Below are 15,787 nucleotides of genomic sequence, written 5' to 3' on the forward strand. Positions count from 1 at the left end.
AGGCAGGAGGATCGCTTGAACCTGGGAGGCAGAAGTTGCAGTGAGTCAAGATCATGCCATTGCACTCCAGCCTGGGCAACAAGAGCCAGTATACAAAAATAGTTGCTTAGTTGCTTTGAGAGAGATATATATATATCTGCAATAATCAAGAGAATATATTCAAGAGAATATAGTAATGGCATATAGATAGATTAGTGTAACCAAATCTACACATAGACCTACATATATATGGACAACTGATTTTCAAAATGATTTTTTTTCAACAAATAGTGCTTAAATAATTGGTTATTCATATTTTTAAAAACACATTTCAGTTTTGCACTGTATATAATTGTCTAAAATGGATCCTATACCTAAATTTAAGGCACAAAACTTAAACTTATTTTGACTTTGGGTTAGACAGTATTTCTTAGATATGACACCAAAGGCACAATCTGTTCTTTAAAATGATAAATTGGACTTCATCAAAATAAAAAAATTTCTGTTCTACAAAAGACATTCTTAGGAGAATGCAAAGCTACATACTACAAGAAAATATTTGAAAATTATGTATCTGATAAAGGGACTTGTGTTCAGAATATATAAAGCACTTTCACAACTCAAGAAAACAAAACATTCAGTTTTCAAAGATCTACAATATATGGCTCTGTAAATGGATGGATGACCCCAAAAAAGAATTTTTTTAAAAGTACAAAATATATGAATGAGCACTTCACCAAATCTATAAAGAAGGCAAAGAAACACCTGAAGTGATGCTCAACTTTAGTTATTAAATGCAAATTTAAAACCACAATGCATGCTAATATACACTTTTAGGATGTCTAAAAGTAAAAAGACCAGCCAAACCAACTGTTAGCAAGGATGTGGAGGAACTACAATTCTCATTTACTGCTGGTTAGAATGCAGAATGGTACAACCATCTGGAAAACAGTTTGGTATATTCTTGAAAAGTTAAACACGTACATACCATGTGATCCATGTGATCAAGTTGTTCCACTCGTATATATTTACCCAAGACAAAAGGAAGTGTATTTCCATACAAAGACTTGTACGCAAATGCTTGCAGCAGCCTTCTTTGTAATAGAAACTGAAAACAACCCAGATGTTCATCAGTAGATGAATGGATAAACAACTTGTAGTATATTTATGAGGAATACTACTCAGTAATAAAAAGGAATAGGTTATTGATACATGCCACAACATGGCTGAATCTTTTAAAAAAATATATTGAGTGAAAATAGACATATCATATACATTTTATCATACCATTTATATAAAATTTTAGGAAATACAAGCTAAGGTATAATGATGCAAACCAGATCAGACAGAGCCAGGAAGGAGGATTTTCCAGTCTCGTTTTTAAGAGCATGGAGAAACTTTTAGGAATAGTGGTGAATATGTTTATTATCTTCATTATATTGATGGCTTCTTGAGTGTATATATGTCAAAACTTACCAAATTACAGACTTTACATGTAGTTTATTTCAGGTCAGTGTTAGTCTAATGACAGGTCTTTTGGAAAAAAAAAAAAAAAATTTCTGAGATCAGATTGTCTGGGTCCAAATCTCAGTTCTTTAATTTATAACCTGAGGCAAATTTTAATTTATTTACATCTTTGATTTCTTATTTATAAAATGGGGCTTATAATAATAGTATCTTATCAGGCTGTTGTGGAGAATTGAATGAACTAATCCAGGTAAAAATGTCCAGCAGATAAGGTATTCAATAAATGTTGGGTGTTACACTTGTCATTACTGCTGTAGGTTTAGTTGAGTTAAATTGACCACAGAGAGAGAAATCCCTTCTATTCCAGCCTCTTCTTTTAATACTTCTACTGATGAGGATATCACTTCTTTCTGAGTTGACCCATTCCATGGTTGGATATTGGAAAAGTCAGCCTTACTAATTTTTCTAGACATATGAGAATTAGTCCTACTTTCAGAGAATTTAATAGGAAGAAAGGAAGGAAGAAGAGGTGGAACAAGTGGAGGGGAAAAGTAGTTGGTGTAACCACTCTTCCCATCTGGGAATTCTTTTCCCAAAATTCTTCCTTGTGCTTTGTGTAAGCACTTTCCTCTTTGAGGAAATTGAACACTCTAGGCATTATACAGAATTGGGGGAAATTTGAATTAAACAATGTGTAAGGTTCGCTAATACTTGGTACTGTAGTCATTTTGCTGGAAAAATGATTGAACTTTATGAGGTTCCACACACAAACTCGTGGCATATAGAGCTAGGAGAGAGCCATATTCGGTGCTAAAGGATTCCCAGACCTGCCTCAGACATGTGCACAGCCTAACTCCAGGGATTTAAAACTCTTACAGTCTGGAATTCAGGCCAAGAAGAGTAAGTAGTTATACACTTGCTCAGTTCTAGGGAACCAGACCCATGCCACTGTGAACCTCTAGCTCGTAGTAGTGATGGAAGAAGTTCAAAAGGTTAAAGACTTCTAAAACTGGGCAGATAGAAGGCCTCTCAGAGAGGTCTTAGCACCCTCAGTCTGATTTTGTTTTTGCCTGTTCATGGACAGATTTCCACTAAAACTAGTCTCAGATAAACCTGGAGCACACAAGACTCAGATGATAGTGATGATGGTACATGGGATGCTAAATGGATAGTGTTTTGAAGTAAAAAAGTCAAGGGAGAATTGGAACTTCAGTATAAATGTATTATTTCTGGCTACATTTGGTAGATCTTATTTCTTCAGTAAAGCAACAATATCCATAGTGTTGTATGAAATTTGGATGGTCGTCTTATAGTTGGTGCAAGACTTCTTAGCTGAATGGTAAAAAGCAGTGCATTCAGAAGGCCAAGGCCATAAGGTGAATCCCAGTGGCAGTTAACATCAGCATGTAGCGTGGCCATCTATTTCATCCCAAAATGCATATTGGCATTTATGTAGAGACTCAAAGATGAATCCGGGTGAAGGACTTTAGGTGAATCCATCAATATAAGCATCTCATGTGAGTCTGAGGCATTGTTATCATTCAGAATAATAGCACTTAAAAAAAAATCACACCAAAGCTGTGTTTTATTTTTCCTAAGGGTCACAACAAGATGGGTGAATAAAGCAGTCAGCTTAGAACCACACTCTTAGGGGTTCTGCATTCTAATAAGAAAATACCAATTAATGAATATTTTAAATAGTTATAAATAGGAGAAGTAATGACCAGCAGAAGAATGGTGGGGTTCATTATAGAGTTCTTGGATAGGACTTATAACAGCATGTTCCTTATATGGTTCCTTTGGGCAAAGCCTTTATCTCTATTTAGGGCTTTCCTGATGACATGACAATAACAGCTTCCTTGCATGGTCCACAAGGAGAAGGCATTCCCTGGCTTCTGGTTATTGAAATTGAGCCAGCTCAGAACTAATCTCTGAGGTTAGTCTGACTGGGATACCCTCTTATCACCAGGGCTGCTTTGACCCCTCAGACTACCTAGACAAGAAGTACTTCCCTCTAAGGGCACTCACTTTAATCAAAGCTATCTCTCCATCAAAGAGGACTGTATTTTCTTTTGGAGTAGAACTGATCTTAGGATGCAATTTTCTAGTAAGATCACCCTACAATATTTATGTCACACAGATTTGTTTTATGACCCTGAGAATGAACATCCTTATGGGAATTCATTTAAAAATGTTTTAAATAATGTGTTTTCTTCGTAAGTCAGGGTCTGATTAGAACCAGACCCTGACTTCTGAAGAAAAGACATTATTTTAGTGTTATTTCTCCCTCTTCTTTCTCTTTTTGCCCCTTAACAGCCCTGCTGTGCATTACCACCAGATGGTAGACAAAGTTAGTGAAAGTAAAACCAATCACTTACTTAGCTACTAGCCATTTAAATGCATGCTTGATGAGGAAGTATTAAGAGATTAAACTTACATGAACTTAAAATATTTTTATGTCTTCTTTATGAATAACTAAGAATTGGACATTTTATTGATTCTAAAGCAAAAAATCAGAAAAGGATTATGTGAAAAGTAAAATGAATGTAGCATAACTGCCTTATGAAGTGTGGAAATACAATGCAGAAAGATAATGTCTGGCTGGGCGCGGTGGCTCACACCTGTAATCCCAGCATTTAAGGAGACCTTGGCGGGTGGATCACTTGAGTTCAGGAGTTTGAGACCAGCCTGGCCAACATGGTAAAACCCCGTCTCTAAAAAGAAAAAAAAAAGAAAAAGAAAGACAATGTCCAAGACACTTTAATTCAACTAAAACCTTGCATCACCTGAATGAAAAATTGGGAACCTGTTTTCTTTCCCTTTAATTTTGAACTCTTTTAGTAAAATGACATAATATCAATCCCTGTGTTAGATATAGTAAAGCAGGATACTTTATATTGGTTCAGTGTGTCATGTTTGTTCATTTGAACAAATGTAACTTGCAGGTGAAAATGCTTATAGGGACCTGGTAGAGTTATTTGAAAGAGAGACACTTAAGCACAGAGCAGTTGTATTAACAGTTTATATTTAAAATACAGTTTATATATAAATAGAAAAGAAAGGAATACTTTGGTAATGAAACCATTAGATTTGTTTGAAAGCAATTAAAGATATAAAGATAATGAGAAGGATTTTTGGGATGAGGAAGAGGAGTAGATAGCATTTTTATTAATTAATTAATTAAAGACATGGTCTCACTATGTTGCCGGGGCTGGTCTCAAACTCCTGAGCTCAAGTGGATCTACCTGCCTTGGCTTCCCAAAGTGCTAAGATTACAGGCATGAGCCACCACACCCAGCCATGGAAATAGCATTTTTAGAATGAGACTATAAAACAATACTCATTGTTGGTGGATAATTTATCTTGGGTGAGTAGAGGATGTCCGCATTCTTTTCCTACTAAGAAATTAGATGAGGTATTACATTAAAAGAAATTAGAAGTAAGTAACTAAAAGTTATTTTTTTTTAGTTTCTTACAATGAAAATGTAATCATAGTATCCCCTGAGAGTGAAGAATTGGGATTAGTGATCTTTTGGGTACTGCTCCATACATTTCTTTGTTCCGTTTTCTGTAAGTAAATGTTATATTTGTCATTATGTTTAGTTACCAGAAAATCATCGACTGTAGGTAAAGAGTCAAATAGCTAATGTTTATCATGAATCCATTATAATTGATGTTTTCAAATTTAAATGATAGTTTCTCTTTTAATATGGTAATTTTTTAAATTACCTTCACATTTTTATCATTATCTCTGAGTGTCAGACTTACCTATGATGAGGTGGGTGGGTGGGTGTGTGTATTTAAATATATATCATATGGCTTTGCATATTCTGAATATATTCTATCAATTGAGAAATTTATTTTAAGAATAAAGAAAAAAAACCATTCTGGAAATTATTTTAAAATGTAACGATAAATGTTTTAGAGTAGCTTGCTCATTTCTTTTCTGTAATACTTTTTAGGTTTACGAGAAGCTGCTCAATTATTCTATTTTTATACACTATACATTTTATTCCTCTGAAATGTTTGGCAGCTCCAACAAGAAGCAGCTGCTAATTTGAACTTGGAAATCTAAACAGCTAATTTAAGAAAAAAATTTTGTACTGTTATACTCTCCTTAAATTGTTCAGGACACAAATAGGCATCCTGCACAATTTAAGGAGTATATAGCAATTTCATAGAAGAAGCAGGTTACCCCGTTTTATGAGTCTGTTTAGAAAAATAGAGCCATCAAATCCCAAATGCCTAATCTCAAGGAGTACAATTTTTATGTTGTGTTACTGTCATACCCAGATTTAAATCCTACCATCCCGAAAATCAATGATGGTTAAGAATTTTTCTTTGTGCACAAGCTGAGTAGATTTTATTCTTTTTGAAGTACTTGGAAAAACTAAAGGATGTTTTTAAAAAAGTGTAATTTTAGGCCAGGCACGGTGACTCATGCCTGTAATCCTAGCACTTTGAGAGACCAAGGTGGGAGGAACGTTTGAGCCCAGAAGTTCAAGACCAGCCTGGGCAACTTAGCGAGACCCCATCTCTAAAACAAACAAACCAAAAAAAAGATAAAATTGTAATTTTATTTACATGGTTATACCATCCTTTTTTTTTTTCTTTTTTTTTTTTTTTGATATAAAGAAAATAAAACAAAGTCTGTTTGTTCAGATTTTTTCTTAAAACAGAGTAGAAAGAGTAATAACTTTAAACTATTTATGATTTGAGGGAATTTATTAGGATTCTCCAAAGAATCAGAACCAGTTGGATGTGCATATACAGAAAGAGATTTATTATAAGGAATTGGCTTACATGATTATAGTGGCTTGGCAAGTCCAAAATCTGCAGTTGGGCTGGCGGGCTGGAGACTCAGGAAAGCAGATGATGCAGTTCCAGTGTGAAGGCCAGCAGCGTGGAGACCCAGGAGAGCCAGCTGCACAGATGAAATCTGATGGCTGTCTGCTGGCGAATTCCCTTTTGCTTGGGACAGACTAGTCTTTTTGTTCTATTAAAGCCTTCAGCTGATTAGATGGGGCCTACCAACATTATGGAGGGCAATCTGCATTATTCAGAGTTCACTGATTTAAATGTTAATCTCATCTAAGAACACCCTCCAAGTTGACACACAAAATTAACTATCATAGGGAATATTTTAATATTGCTGAAATGTAAATCTTTCTTCTTGTGGAGTGGTGGCTCTTCAGTACTGCCCTCAGATTTAAGCACGGAGAGCCTTTCTCAGATCCTGCTTTTTGGAGGGTCATACTTGGCCCTTATTTAGTCTCATATCTTACCACAGGGCAAGAAGACCAAGGGGCCAAAGTTATAGACTTACCAGGAGGCATGCCCCCATTCTAGACCACATCCTGGCTACCCAGGACTCTGGAATCCTCTGCCCAGACAGGTTTAAGCGTGTTTCCGGGGCCTCTGTAGATACCAGGCTACACATCTCCCCAGGTCCACACTCCTGACTCTGTGGACTTTGTACCCACCGTTACTTCTGCAGGGGCCAGTGGGTGGCTGTTTGGAGGTAAAAGGTGCCTAGATATGTGGGCTACTGAATTTCTACCCATGTGCAGATGAGGCCCTTGAAATGCAGAAAGGTGCCTAGAATAGGGAGAGAAGTGGAGCAGGATGAGGGCCTCTTTTCCTTCCTCTGCCATATCCAGACACATGTCTCTAAGGTGTCTGGAATCCTAAATGAGAGCTTCTAGGTCATTACAAAGGTACTTGTATCAAGATAGTGAGATGGAACACATTTCATATATATATTCATCACTTGTTAGCCTGAGTTACTGTAACTTTTAAATATTTAGATGTATATTTGTACATTTGTACCTCTGCCTCAGACTTAACAAATGCTAGAGGCAGGTATTTCCTGTCTATTGAAGGTCAGCAAATTCAGAGAATTAGAAGTTAATTATTAAATTTGAAATCTGAAAAGTGTGTTATAAAATCAGGGTAGGGTAGGGTTATCGCTAGGAAGGAAGGGGTCATAGTTGGGGAGGGGCCTGGCATGTTTCATTTCTCTACTTGGATGGTGGACACATAGATGTAAATTCTAATGATTCTTTAAACTAAATAGTCTTTGTGGCTTCTTCTTTATGGAAAATGGATCTTCCAATGGAGTGTTAAAAAGTATTGTTCCTAATTATGGGGAAAAAAACTATCTCAGAAAAATGTTTCTTCAAACTTGTATGTTCTAAGAATCTTGGTCCAGCCATCAGAATAAACAGAAACAATAATTTAAAGTTCTAGAAAACAGATAAATTTTATAGCAAGTGTGTGTTTTATAGCAAGCATGAACAAACGTATATTTAAATATGCGTGTGTGTGCTTGATTTTAACTTTCAAGACATCAGCTGTGGAAGCAATTGAAAGAAAACCTTTCTTCTCATTCCCAGCTGCAAGACCTTCAGTGAATTCCATGGGTTAAGATTAAAAAAATATTTTCAAGTATTTTTATTTCACTCTTAAGTCCGTGGTTTGTTTATCTGAAAGAATGAACAATGATAATGAAAAACAAAGGGGAATATTTACCTTTTTCAGGTTAGGGATTCATTGTGTGTAAACTTTGTTCTATAATTTCATGAAAAAACTTTTCTGGATGCACTTTCCACATATAAATATTTATTGTAACAGAGATTATTTCTCTGTTTTTATTTTCAGGTATTATCTTCACCGAATAAAGAAAGTAATGAAGAAGGTATGGTATATTTTGATTCATTAAGAGTGAGGCGTATAAATTTATTTGTTTACAGTAGCGGAAGTCAAAACATAAAAATAAAAATAGATAAATTGAAAAGCTGTATAAGCTAAGTGAAATATTTTTTAAATAGTCGCTGAAATTTCAGATGAAATATTTTCTAATTCAGAAAATAAAGAGAATGCATTTAACTACTTTTCTAGTCTAGAAAATGATTTGATTGTACAGTGACTTTTTTTGGTGAAGTACTGAGATATTCCAGCCAGTTCTGACACATTTAATTTTTAAAAACTTAATTTAAAAAAAAAAACTCTTACATTCAGATATTTATCTTATTTTAATGAATCACTTATTTTAGCTGAAGATCTTAAAACCTATACTATTGTAGAATTAAAAATAAATACAATATTTTTATTACCATTATTTGAAGCTATTTTAATAAACAAGTAAAAATGCTCTGTAGTGAAATTTTCAAAATTTAAGCATGTGCACACATCATTTGTCTTTCAAAATATTGCAAGGCTTTTGGTTTTTTGTTTTAATATAAAATATTAGAAGAATATTCAAGTTGCAGATTTGGAAGAACTATGAGAACTATTTACTGTGAGTCAAGTATGACATGTTTAGAAAGGAGTAAATCCATAGACATGATTTCATGGGAAAGCAAACTGTATTCCTTATATGGTAAGCTAACAAATTGTTTCTTTGCAATACTATCTCATTTGGGGTATTTTTTGTGTAGTCAAATTTTACTATACGAGCTTTATCTAAACCTTTCATGTTGTAGCACTTCTGTGTTGTCTGCTAGAGACTAAAATGACCCAGAAAGATACAAGAAATAAAGTAGGAAGGTTCTAGAATGTTTAATATAGCTTTATATAAGGCTTGGGCCAAATTAGAGAACTTGGGACAAAAGTTTAAAGGGAAATAGCTTTAAATAGAGAAATGCAACTTTAGATAGAGAGCTTATGACTGTTTGTATCTGCCTAAATATTTCCTAAAAGTCTAAATTAAATTTTATTAATCACTCCCTTCTCCCTCCTTCTTTCTTTTATCCCTTCCCCAATACCCTCTTTCCCCATTTTAAATGCAGAGCAAGTATGGCACTTCCTTGGCAAGTGATTGAAACATCTGAAATTCTGCTGTCAAGATTCCTATCTCTAAGGACTCCAAGACTCTTTTTCCCCAAGTGCTAAGGGGATCTGTGAGCATTTACTGACTTCCTGTTAAAACTTCAGTTTTTCAAACTTTTTGAGCTATGCAATATATAAATAAACAGAATTTTAAATTCGTCTCCTTTGGACATTTATTGATATAAAAACAAGATTTTGGCCAGGCGCGGTGGCTCATGCCTGTAATTTCAGCACTTTGGGAGACCGGGGTGGGCAGATCACGAGGTCAGGAGTTCGAGACCAACCTGGCCAATATGTTGAAACCCCATCTCTATTAAAGATACAAAAAATAGCTGGGCCTGGTGGTGCATGCCTGTACTCCCAGCTATGCAGGAGGCTGAAGCAGAAGAATTGCTTGAGCCCAGGAGGCAGAGGTTGCAGTGAGCAGAGATCATGGCACTGCACTCCAGCCTGGGCAACAGAGAGACTCTGTCTCAAAAAAAAAAAAAAAAAAAAAAAAAGATTTTATTTCATTTCATAGCACAAATTTAGAGGCATTGAGTTGACCAATTCTAGTTTCTATACCTAAAGGAACCCATTGATTTTACTAGTTTTTATTTCTATAGATTGGATGTAAAAATCACAAATTCAATAAATTAATAAAATTTGTGTAGACAACTGTTACTTTCATTTTCATACTGTATTATTCCTTTCAAGTCCATTGCTGGTAGAGGCTTTAAATATTTGGTCAACCTCTACTCTTATTAATGCCTGTGTAAATGTGTTACATTTATTCAGGCTCCTTCCTGTAACTTATTGTTTTGGAAATCCTAATCTCTTTTTGATTCTCATTCATTCCGCTTATGGTGATGACTCTGGGGATGACTCTCATCATCTCTATGGGATGTCACTCTGTAGTGACAACTCCCTCTATGACGGTGACCTCTGTAACAATGACTCCCAAATCTCCATAAGAAGCCCAGGTCTCTTTCTGGTGTCTACCTATTGGTCATCAGTTTAAATGCCTTTGGCTTCTCTTGTCCATACCTGAATTCATCTTCACTTGCACTTATGCTCCTTTCTCCTTGTTCTTGAACAATGGAATTGACTTTCTCTAAATCTTCCACTTGAAGCCTTGAAATCATATGGAACTTCTCTTTACTCATGAAGATGATCTAAATGTTTATTTGTTGTCCTCATTTGTTGATACCCCTACTCTGTTGATTTTTCCCTTACTTCACTGGATTCTTGTTAACAGGCTCCTATCTCTTCTCCATGACTCAGATCCAGCCCCTCTGTCTCATCCCCATTGCTATAGATCAGTATCATGCACTCTTACCTCCTAACCAAGTGGTTGTCTTGCCTCCAGTTTTTCTCCCTTCATACCATCTTCCACATTTCTAAACAGTGACTTTCCTACAACATAGATCCTATTTTGTTATATTTTTCTCAAAATGCCCTCTATGCATAGTTTTCTATATTCTTGACAATAAAAATCAGACTCTCTCCTTTTGTCAGCAAACCCATCCTGCAGCTATGCAATGCTACTCACTCCTCAAACATATCTAATACTCACACTCTGAATACTGCATTTCTTTCTTACCAGTTTTGTTCACTACTTTTTCTCCCTTTTTCTATATATCATCATTAACAAATTGCATTTAAAGTGCTTTGTGGTTTACAAAAGACTGTTATGATAACAGTTATTGTTTATTGAGCACCTATTGTATAACAAGCACTGTTTTGGATACTATGTGTACATATACCCTATATGCCTGTACTTGAGAAGTTCTATAACTTGTCCAAAGTCACACAACTAGTTCAGTTTCAGAGCCAGGATTAGATAGAACCCATTACTCTGTGGCTGTAAATCCTATGGTTTTTCCATCCTTCTATGCATGCAGTTTCTCACATACAACTGCCTTGCAATGTAGGCAAAGCGCAGAGCACTCCTCTATTTTATAGATAAGAAAACAGGCACAGAGAGTTTAAATGATTATTCCAGGAGTAAATATTCTCTTTGAAGTGTCTTTGGTAATGTATGAACCTCTTGGAGGGACAAGAAAGAGTGTAAGAGAAGAACGAATTCTTTTTACTTTTTTTGATATATTGTTTAAATTGTGAAAATAAAACTTACAGAAAGATAGAGAATAGAGTACTATTATTGCAATAGTTGTAAAAAGTTAGCTGGAATTATCAAGAGATCGATAGTGGATTTATGGCATGTGACGTTAGTCTCTCGAAGAAGTAAGCTGTGCCTGGTGGTCCTCTTGTGGCATAAGGCACACCTAGTATTTTTCCCCTTCTCCTTCTAGCAGTCAGTAGTACTCAGATGCTACCTAGTTAGTGAGCCTTGCTAGCGAGGTAAATCCATTTGATATGGTTTAGGTGTTTTGTCTGCTCCAAATCTCATGGTGAAATGTAATCTCTATGGTAATGAGTAAGTTTGCACTGTGTTAGTCCATTTTCATGCTGCTATAAAGAACTGCCTGAGACTGGGTAATTTATAAAGGAAAGAGGTTTAATTGACTCAGTTCCACATGGCTGGGGAGACCTCAGGAAACTTACAATTACGGAGGAAAGGGAAACAAACGTGTCCTTTACATGGTGGCAGGAGAGACAAGTGCAGAGCAAAGCAGGGAAAATCCCCTTATAAAAATCATAAACTCTCATGAGAACTCACTCAATATCACAAGAACAGTACAGGGGAACTGCCACCATGATCTGATCACCTCCCATGAGGTCCCTTCTCCAACACTTTTGGATTACAATTCAAGATGAGATTTAGGAGGGGACTCAGAGCCAGACCATATCACTCTGCCCCTTGATCCTCCCAAATCTCATCTTTCTCACATTTCAAAACACAATTATGCCTTCCCAACAGTCCCCCAAAATCTTAACTCTTTCCAGTATTAACCCAAAAGTCCAAGTCCAAAGTCTTATCTGAAACAAGGCAAGTCCCTTCTGCCTATGAGCCTGTAAAATCAAAAGCAAGTTAGTTACTTCCTAGATACAATGGGGGTACAGGCATTGGGTAAATACAGCCATTTTAAGTGGGAGAAATTGTCCAAAATAAAGGCACTACATGTTCTATACATGTCCGAAATCCAATAGGGCAGTCATTGAGCCTTAAATTTCCAAAATGATCTCCTTAGACCCCATGTCTCACATCCAGGCAATGCTGATGGAAGAAGTGGGCTCCCATGGCCTTGGGCAGTTCCACCCCTGTGGCTTTGCAGGGTACAACCACCTTCATGGTTGCTTTCATGGGCTGGCGTTGAGTGTCTGTGGCTTTTCCATGTACACGGTTGCAAGCTGTCAGTGGATCTACCATTCTGGGGTCTGGAGGATGGTGGCCCTCTTCTCACAGCTCCACTAGGCAGTGCCCTAGTGAGGCCTCTGTGTGGGGGCTCCAACCCCACATTTCCCTTCTGTACTACCCTAACAGAGGTTCTCCATGAGGGCTCTGCCCCTGCAGCAAACTTCTGCCTGGACAGCCAGGGATTTCCATACATCCTCTGAAATCTAGGCTGAGGTTCCAAAATCTCACTTCTTGAGAAGTACACCCCCAGGCTCAACACCAGGTGGAAGCCATTAGGGCTTGGGGCTTGCACCCTCTGAAGCCATGGCCTAAGCTGGACCTTGGCCCCTTTTACCCATGGCTAGAGCAGCTGGGATGCAGGGCACCATGTCCCAAGGCTGCACAGTGCAAGGGGGCCTGGGCTCAACCTACAAAACCATTTTTTCTTCCTAGGCCTCCAGGCCTGTGATGGGAGAGGCTGCTGTGAAGTTCTCTGACTTGCCCTGGAGCGATTTTCCCCATTGTCTTGGTGATTAACATTCGTCTTCTTGTACTTAAGCAAATTTCTGCAGCAGGATTGAATTTCTCCCCAGAAAATGTTTTTCTTTGTGCATCATTAGGCTACAAATTTTCCAAACTTTTATGTTGTGCTTCCTCTTGAATGCTTTGCCACTTAGAAATTGCTTCTGCCAGATACCCTAAATAATCTCTCTCAAGTTCAGAGTTCTACAGTTCTCTAGGGCAGGGGCACAATGCCACCAGTCTCTTTGCTAAGGCATAGCAAGAGTCACCTTTGCTCCAGTTCCCAAGAAGTTACTCATCTCCATCTGAAACCAACTCAGCCTGGATTTCATTGTCCATGTCACTATCAACATTTTGGTCAAAACCATTCAACAAGTCTCTAGGAAGTTCCAAACATTCCCACACCTTCCTGTCTTCTTCTGAGCCCTCCAAACTTTGAACCTCTGCTTGTTACCCAGTTCCAAAGTTGCTTCTACATTTTTGGTTATCTTTATAGCAGCACTCCACTCAATGTACTGTATTAGTCCATTCTCATGCTGCTCTAAAGAACTGCCTGAGCCTGGGTAACTTATAAATGAAAGATATTTAGTTGACTCACAGTTCCACATGACTAGGGAGGCCTCAGGAAACTTACAATTATGGCAGAAGGGGAAGCAAACACATCCTTCTTTACATGGGAGCAGGAGAGAAAAGTGCAGAGCACAAGGGAGAAAAGCTCCTTATAGAATCATCAGGTCTCATAAGAACTCACTCATTACCAGGAGAACAGCATGGGAAAACCACCTCCATGATCAGATTACCTCCTACAAGCCCCCTCCCTCAACACACGGGTATTACAACTTGGATTACAAATCATTATGAGATTTGGGTGGGGACACAGAGCCAGGCCATATCACTTACGTTGGTAGCTCACATGAGAGCTCACATGAGGGAGCCTGGCAACTCCCATTCATGCTCTCTTGCCATGTGACACATCTGCTCCCCTTTTGCCTTCTGCCATGATGTAAGCTTCCTGAGGCCCTCACCAGAAGCCAAGCAGATGTCGGTACTGTGCTTATACAACCTGCAGAACTGTGAGCCAAAATAAACCTTTTTTCTTTATAAATTACTCAGCCTCAGGTATTTCTTTATAGCAACACATAAACAAACTAATATACCATCTGTCTATGTTACCCAGTTAATGATTGTCTTCATAGTGTGTGATGTTATGTAATTATAATCTTGGTATATAATTTTGAAATTTTTAAAATTGTAAACATCTTTCTACATTGCTACATAGTCATCACTATTATGATGACAATGTGGCTCTTTCATGATTGTTTCAAAATGTCTTCCATTAATTTTTGCCAGTCCAATCCCATGAAACAAATTGAATAGACATTATACTAAATACTTATAAAGAAAAACTACTGGGAAAATATAGAGTGAATTATTGTTAAAACGTTCTAAAACAAATTAGGAAACTAAAATGTATCCATAGATGCAATTTTAGGTAATACCCACAGCCAGTTCCCATGGATGTGAAAAAGTAAAGGGGGTGGACTATCCAAGAATCATTCTCAAACTTGCTATAATTACAAATATCTGAAGTTTTTATGAGCTTTCATTTATTTTTCACATAAGACAAACATTTCATATATCATATATTTAGTAGCATTTCTTCAGTCTACTGAGGAGCACTTAAAGTCTGTTCCTCCAACAATGACTACATGCATTTTTAGCAGCTTACATGCTTATTAATAATATGATGATTTAGTTTCACAAGGGGCTTCATTGTCTTGCCATAGGTCAAGGTACATCTTGCTACTACTAGTTTATCTTTACTTATTATGCTGTTTTATAATGACTTACATTGTGAATGAAATCTTTAAATTCCAGTTGGCTTCTATTATTTTCATCCTTCTTTCCATATTCTGTTTTGCCAGTGGGCTCTGTGAAACACCAGCATCAAAATCACCAAGAATGCTTCTTAAAGAACAAATTCCTGGCGTTCTCTAAAGATCTATTCATCAGAATTTCTAGGGTAGAGCCACAATCATTTTTCATTTCCTCCATGAGTCTTAGATTAGACTTAGATATTCACAGGGTAGATCATATTGGGAATTTTTCAGTGTTAATGTTCTGTTTGAGTTTATCTCCCCACCAAGAAAAGGAGAAAGAAAATGAGGTGTCTGCCTGTGTAGTGGATTCATACACAGAATATTATTATTACCTCCTGTTAGAAAATAAAAAGACGGAGGGAATAAAAGTTACACTAAGTTTAGTACTAAACATTAAATGTGGTTTGGGTTAAAACTTTAAAATTTACTTGATGAGAATAACTTGTTTTCTAAGTTAGCAAACTGTGTTAGATAAAGTAAGCACATAATAATTGGGCTCCCTATCAGCCCCACACCTAGACTTATGTCTTCCTAGGACACAATGAGAGATAATCCTCTGCTTCTGATGTAACAGCCTTGGAGGAGTTAGAATAGTGAAGAAGCAGCTCTGCTCTAACAAGGGTGGGAGGGGACAGTGGTGGCCACCAAAGATAGAAGAGCTTTGTAAAATGTGTGAGCCATAACCACAGATCAAGGTTTCTGTGGTTGACCTGACATTTACCCTGTTCTGATGACCTGTTAAGACCAGACTCCACTTCTCAAATTATGCCCTCTATAATATGAGTAGTAAACAAGACTCTAAAAGGATCCTTGTTCACCCTGAGAGGAA

General features: G+C 37.0%; 1 protein-coding gene across 1 annotated transcript in view; it reads left to right on the forward strand.

Annotated features, from left to right (window-relative positions):
• The window catches only part of LOC105486306 (inorganic pyrophosphatase 2), a 112,064-nt gene extending 102,631 nt beyond the window's left edge, over positions 1-9,433 (forward strand). The window contains exons 11-12 of the mRNA XM_011749141.3: positions 8,107-8,143; positions 9,237-9,433. Coding sequence (XP_011747443.1) covers positions 8,107-8,143; positions 9,237-9,265 — 66 coding nt within the window. The 3' untranslated portion in view covers positions 9,266-9,433. The remainder of the gene's footprint in view (positions 1-8,106; positions 8,144-9,236) is intronic.
• Positions 9,434-15,787: the final 6,354 nt, after the last annotated feature.

Source organism: Macaca nemestrina, chromosome 3, assembly GCF_043159975.1.
Source record: "Macaca nemestrina isolate mMacNem1 chromosome 3, mMacNem.hap1, whole genome shotgun sequence".
NCBI classification, from domain to species: Eukaryota; Metazoa; Chordata; class Mammalia; order Primates; family Cercopithecidae; genus Macaca; species Macaca nemestrina.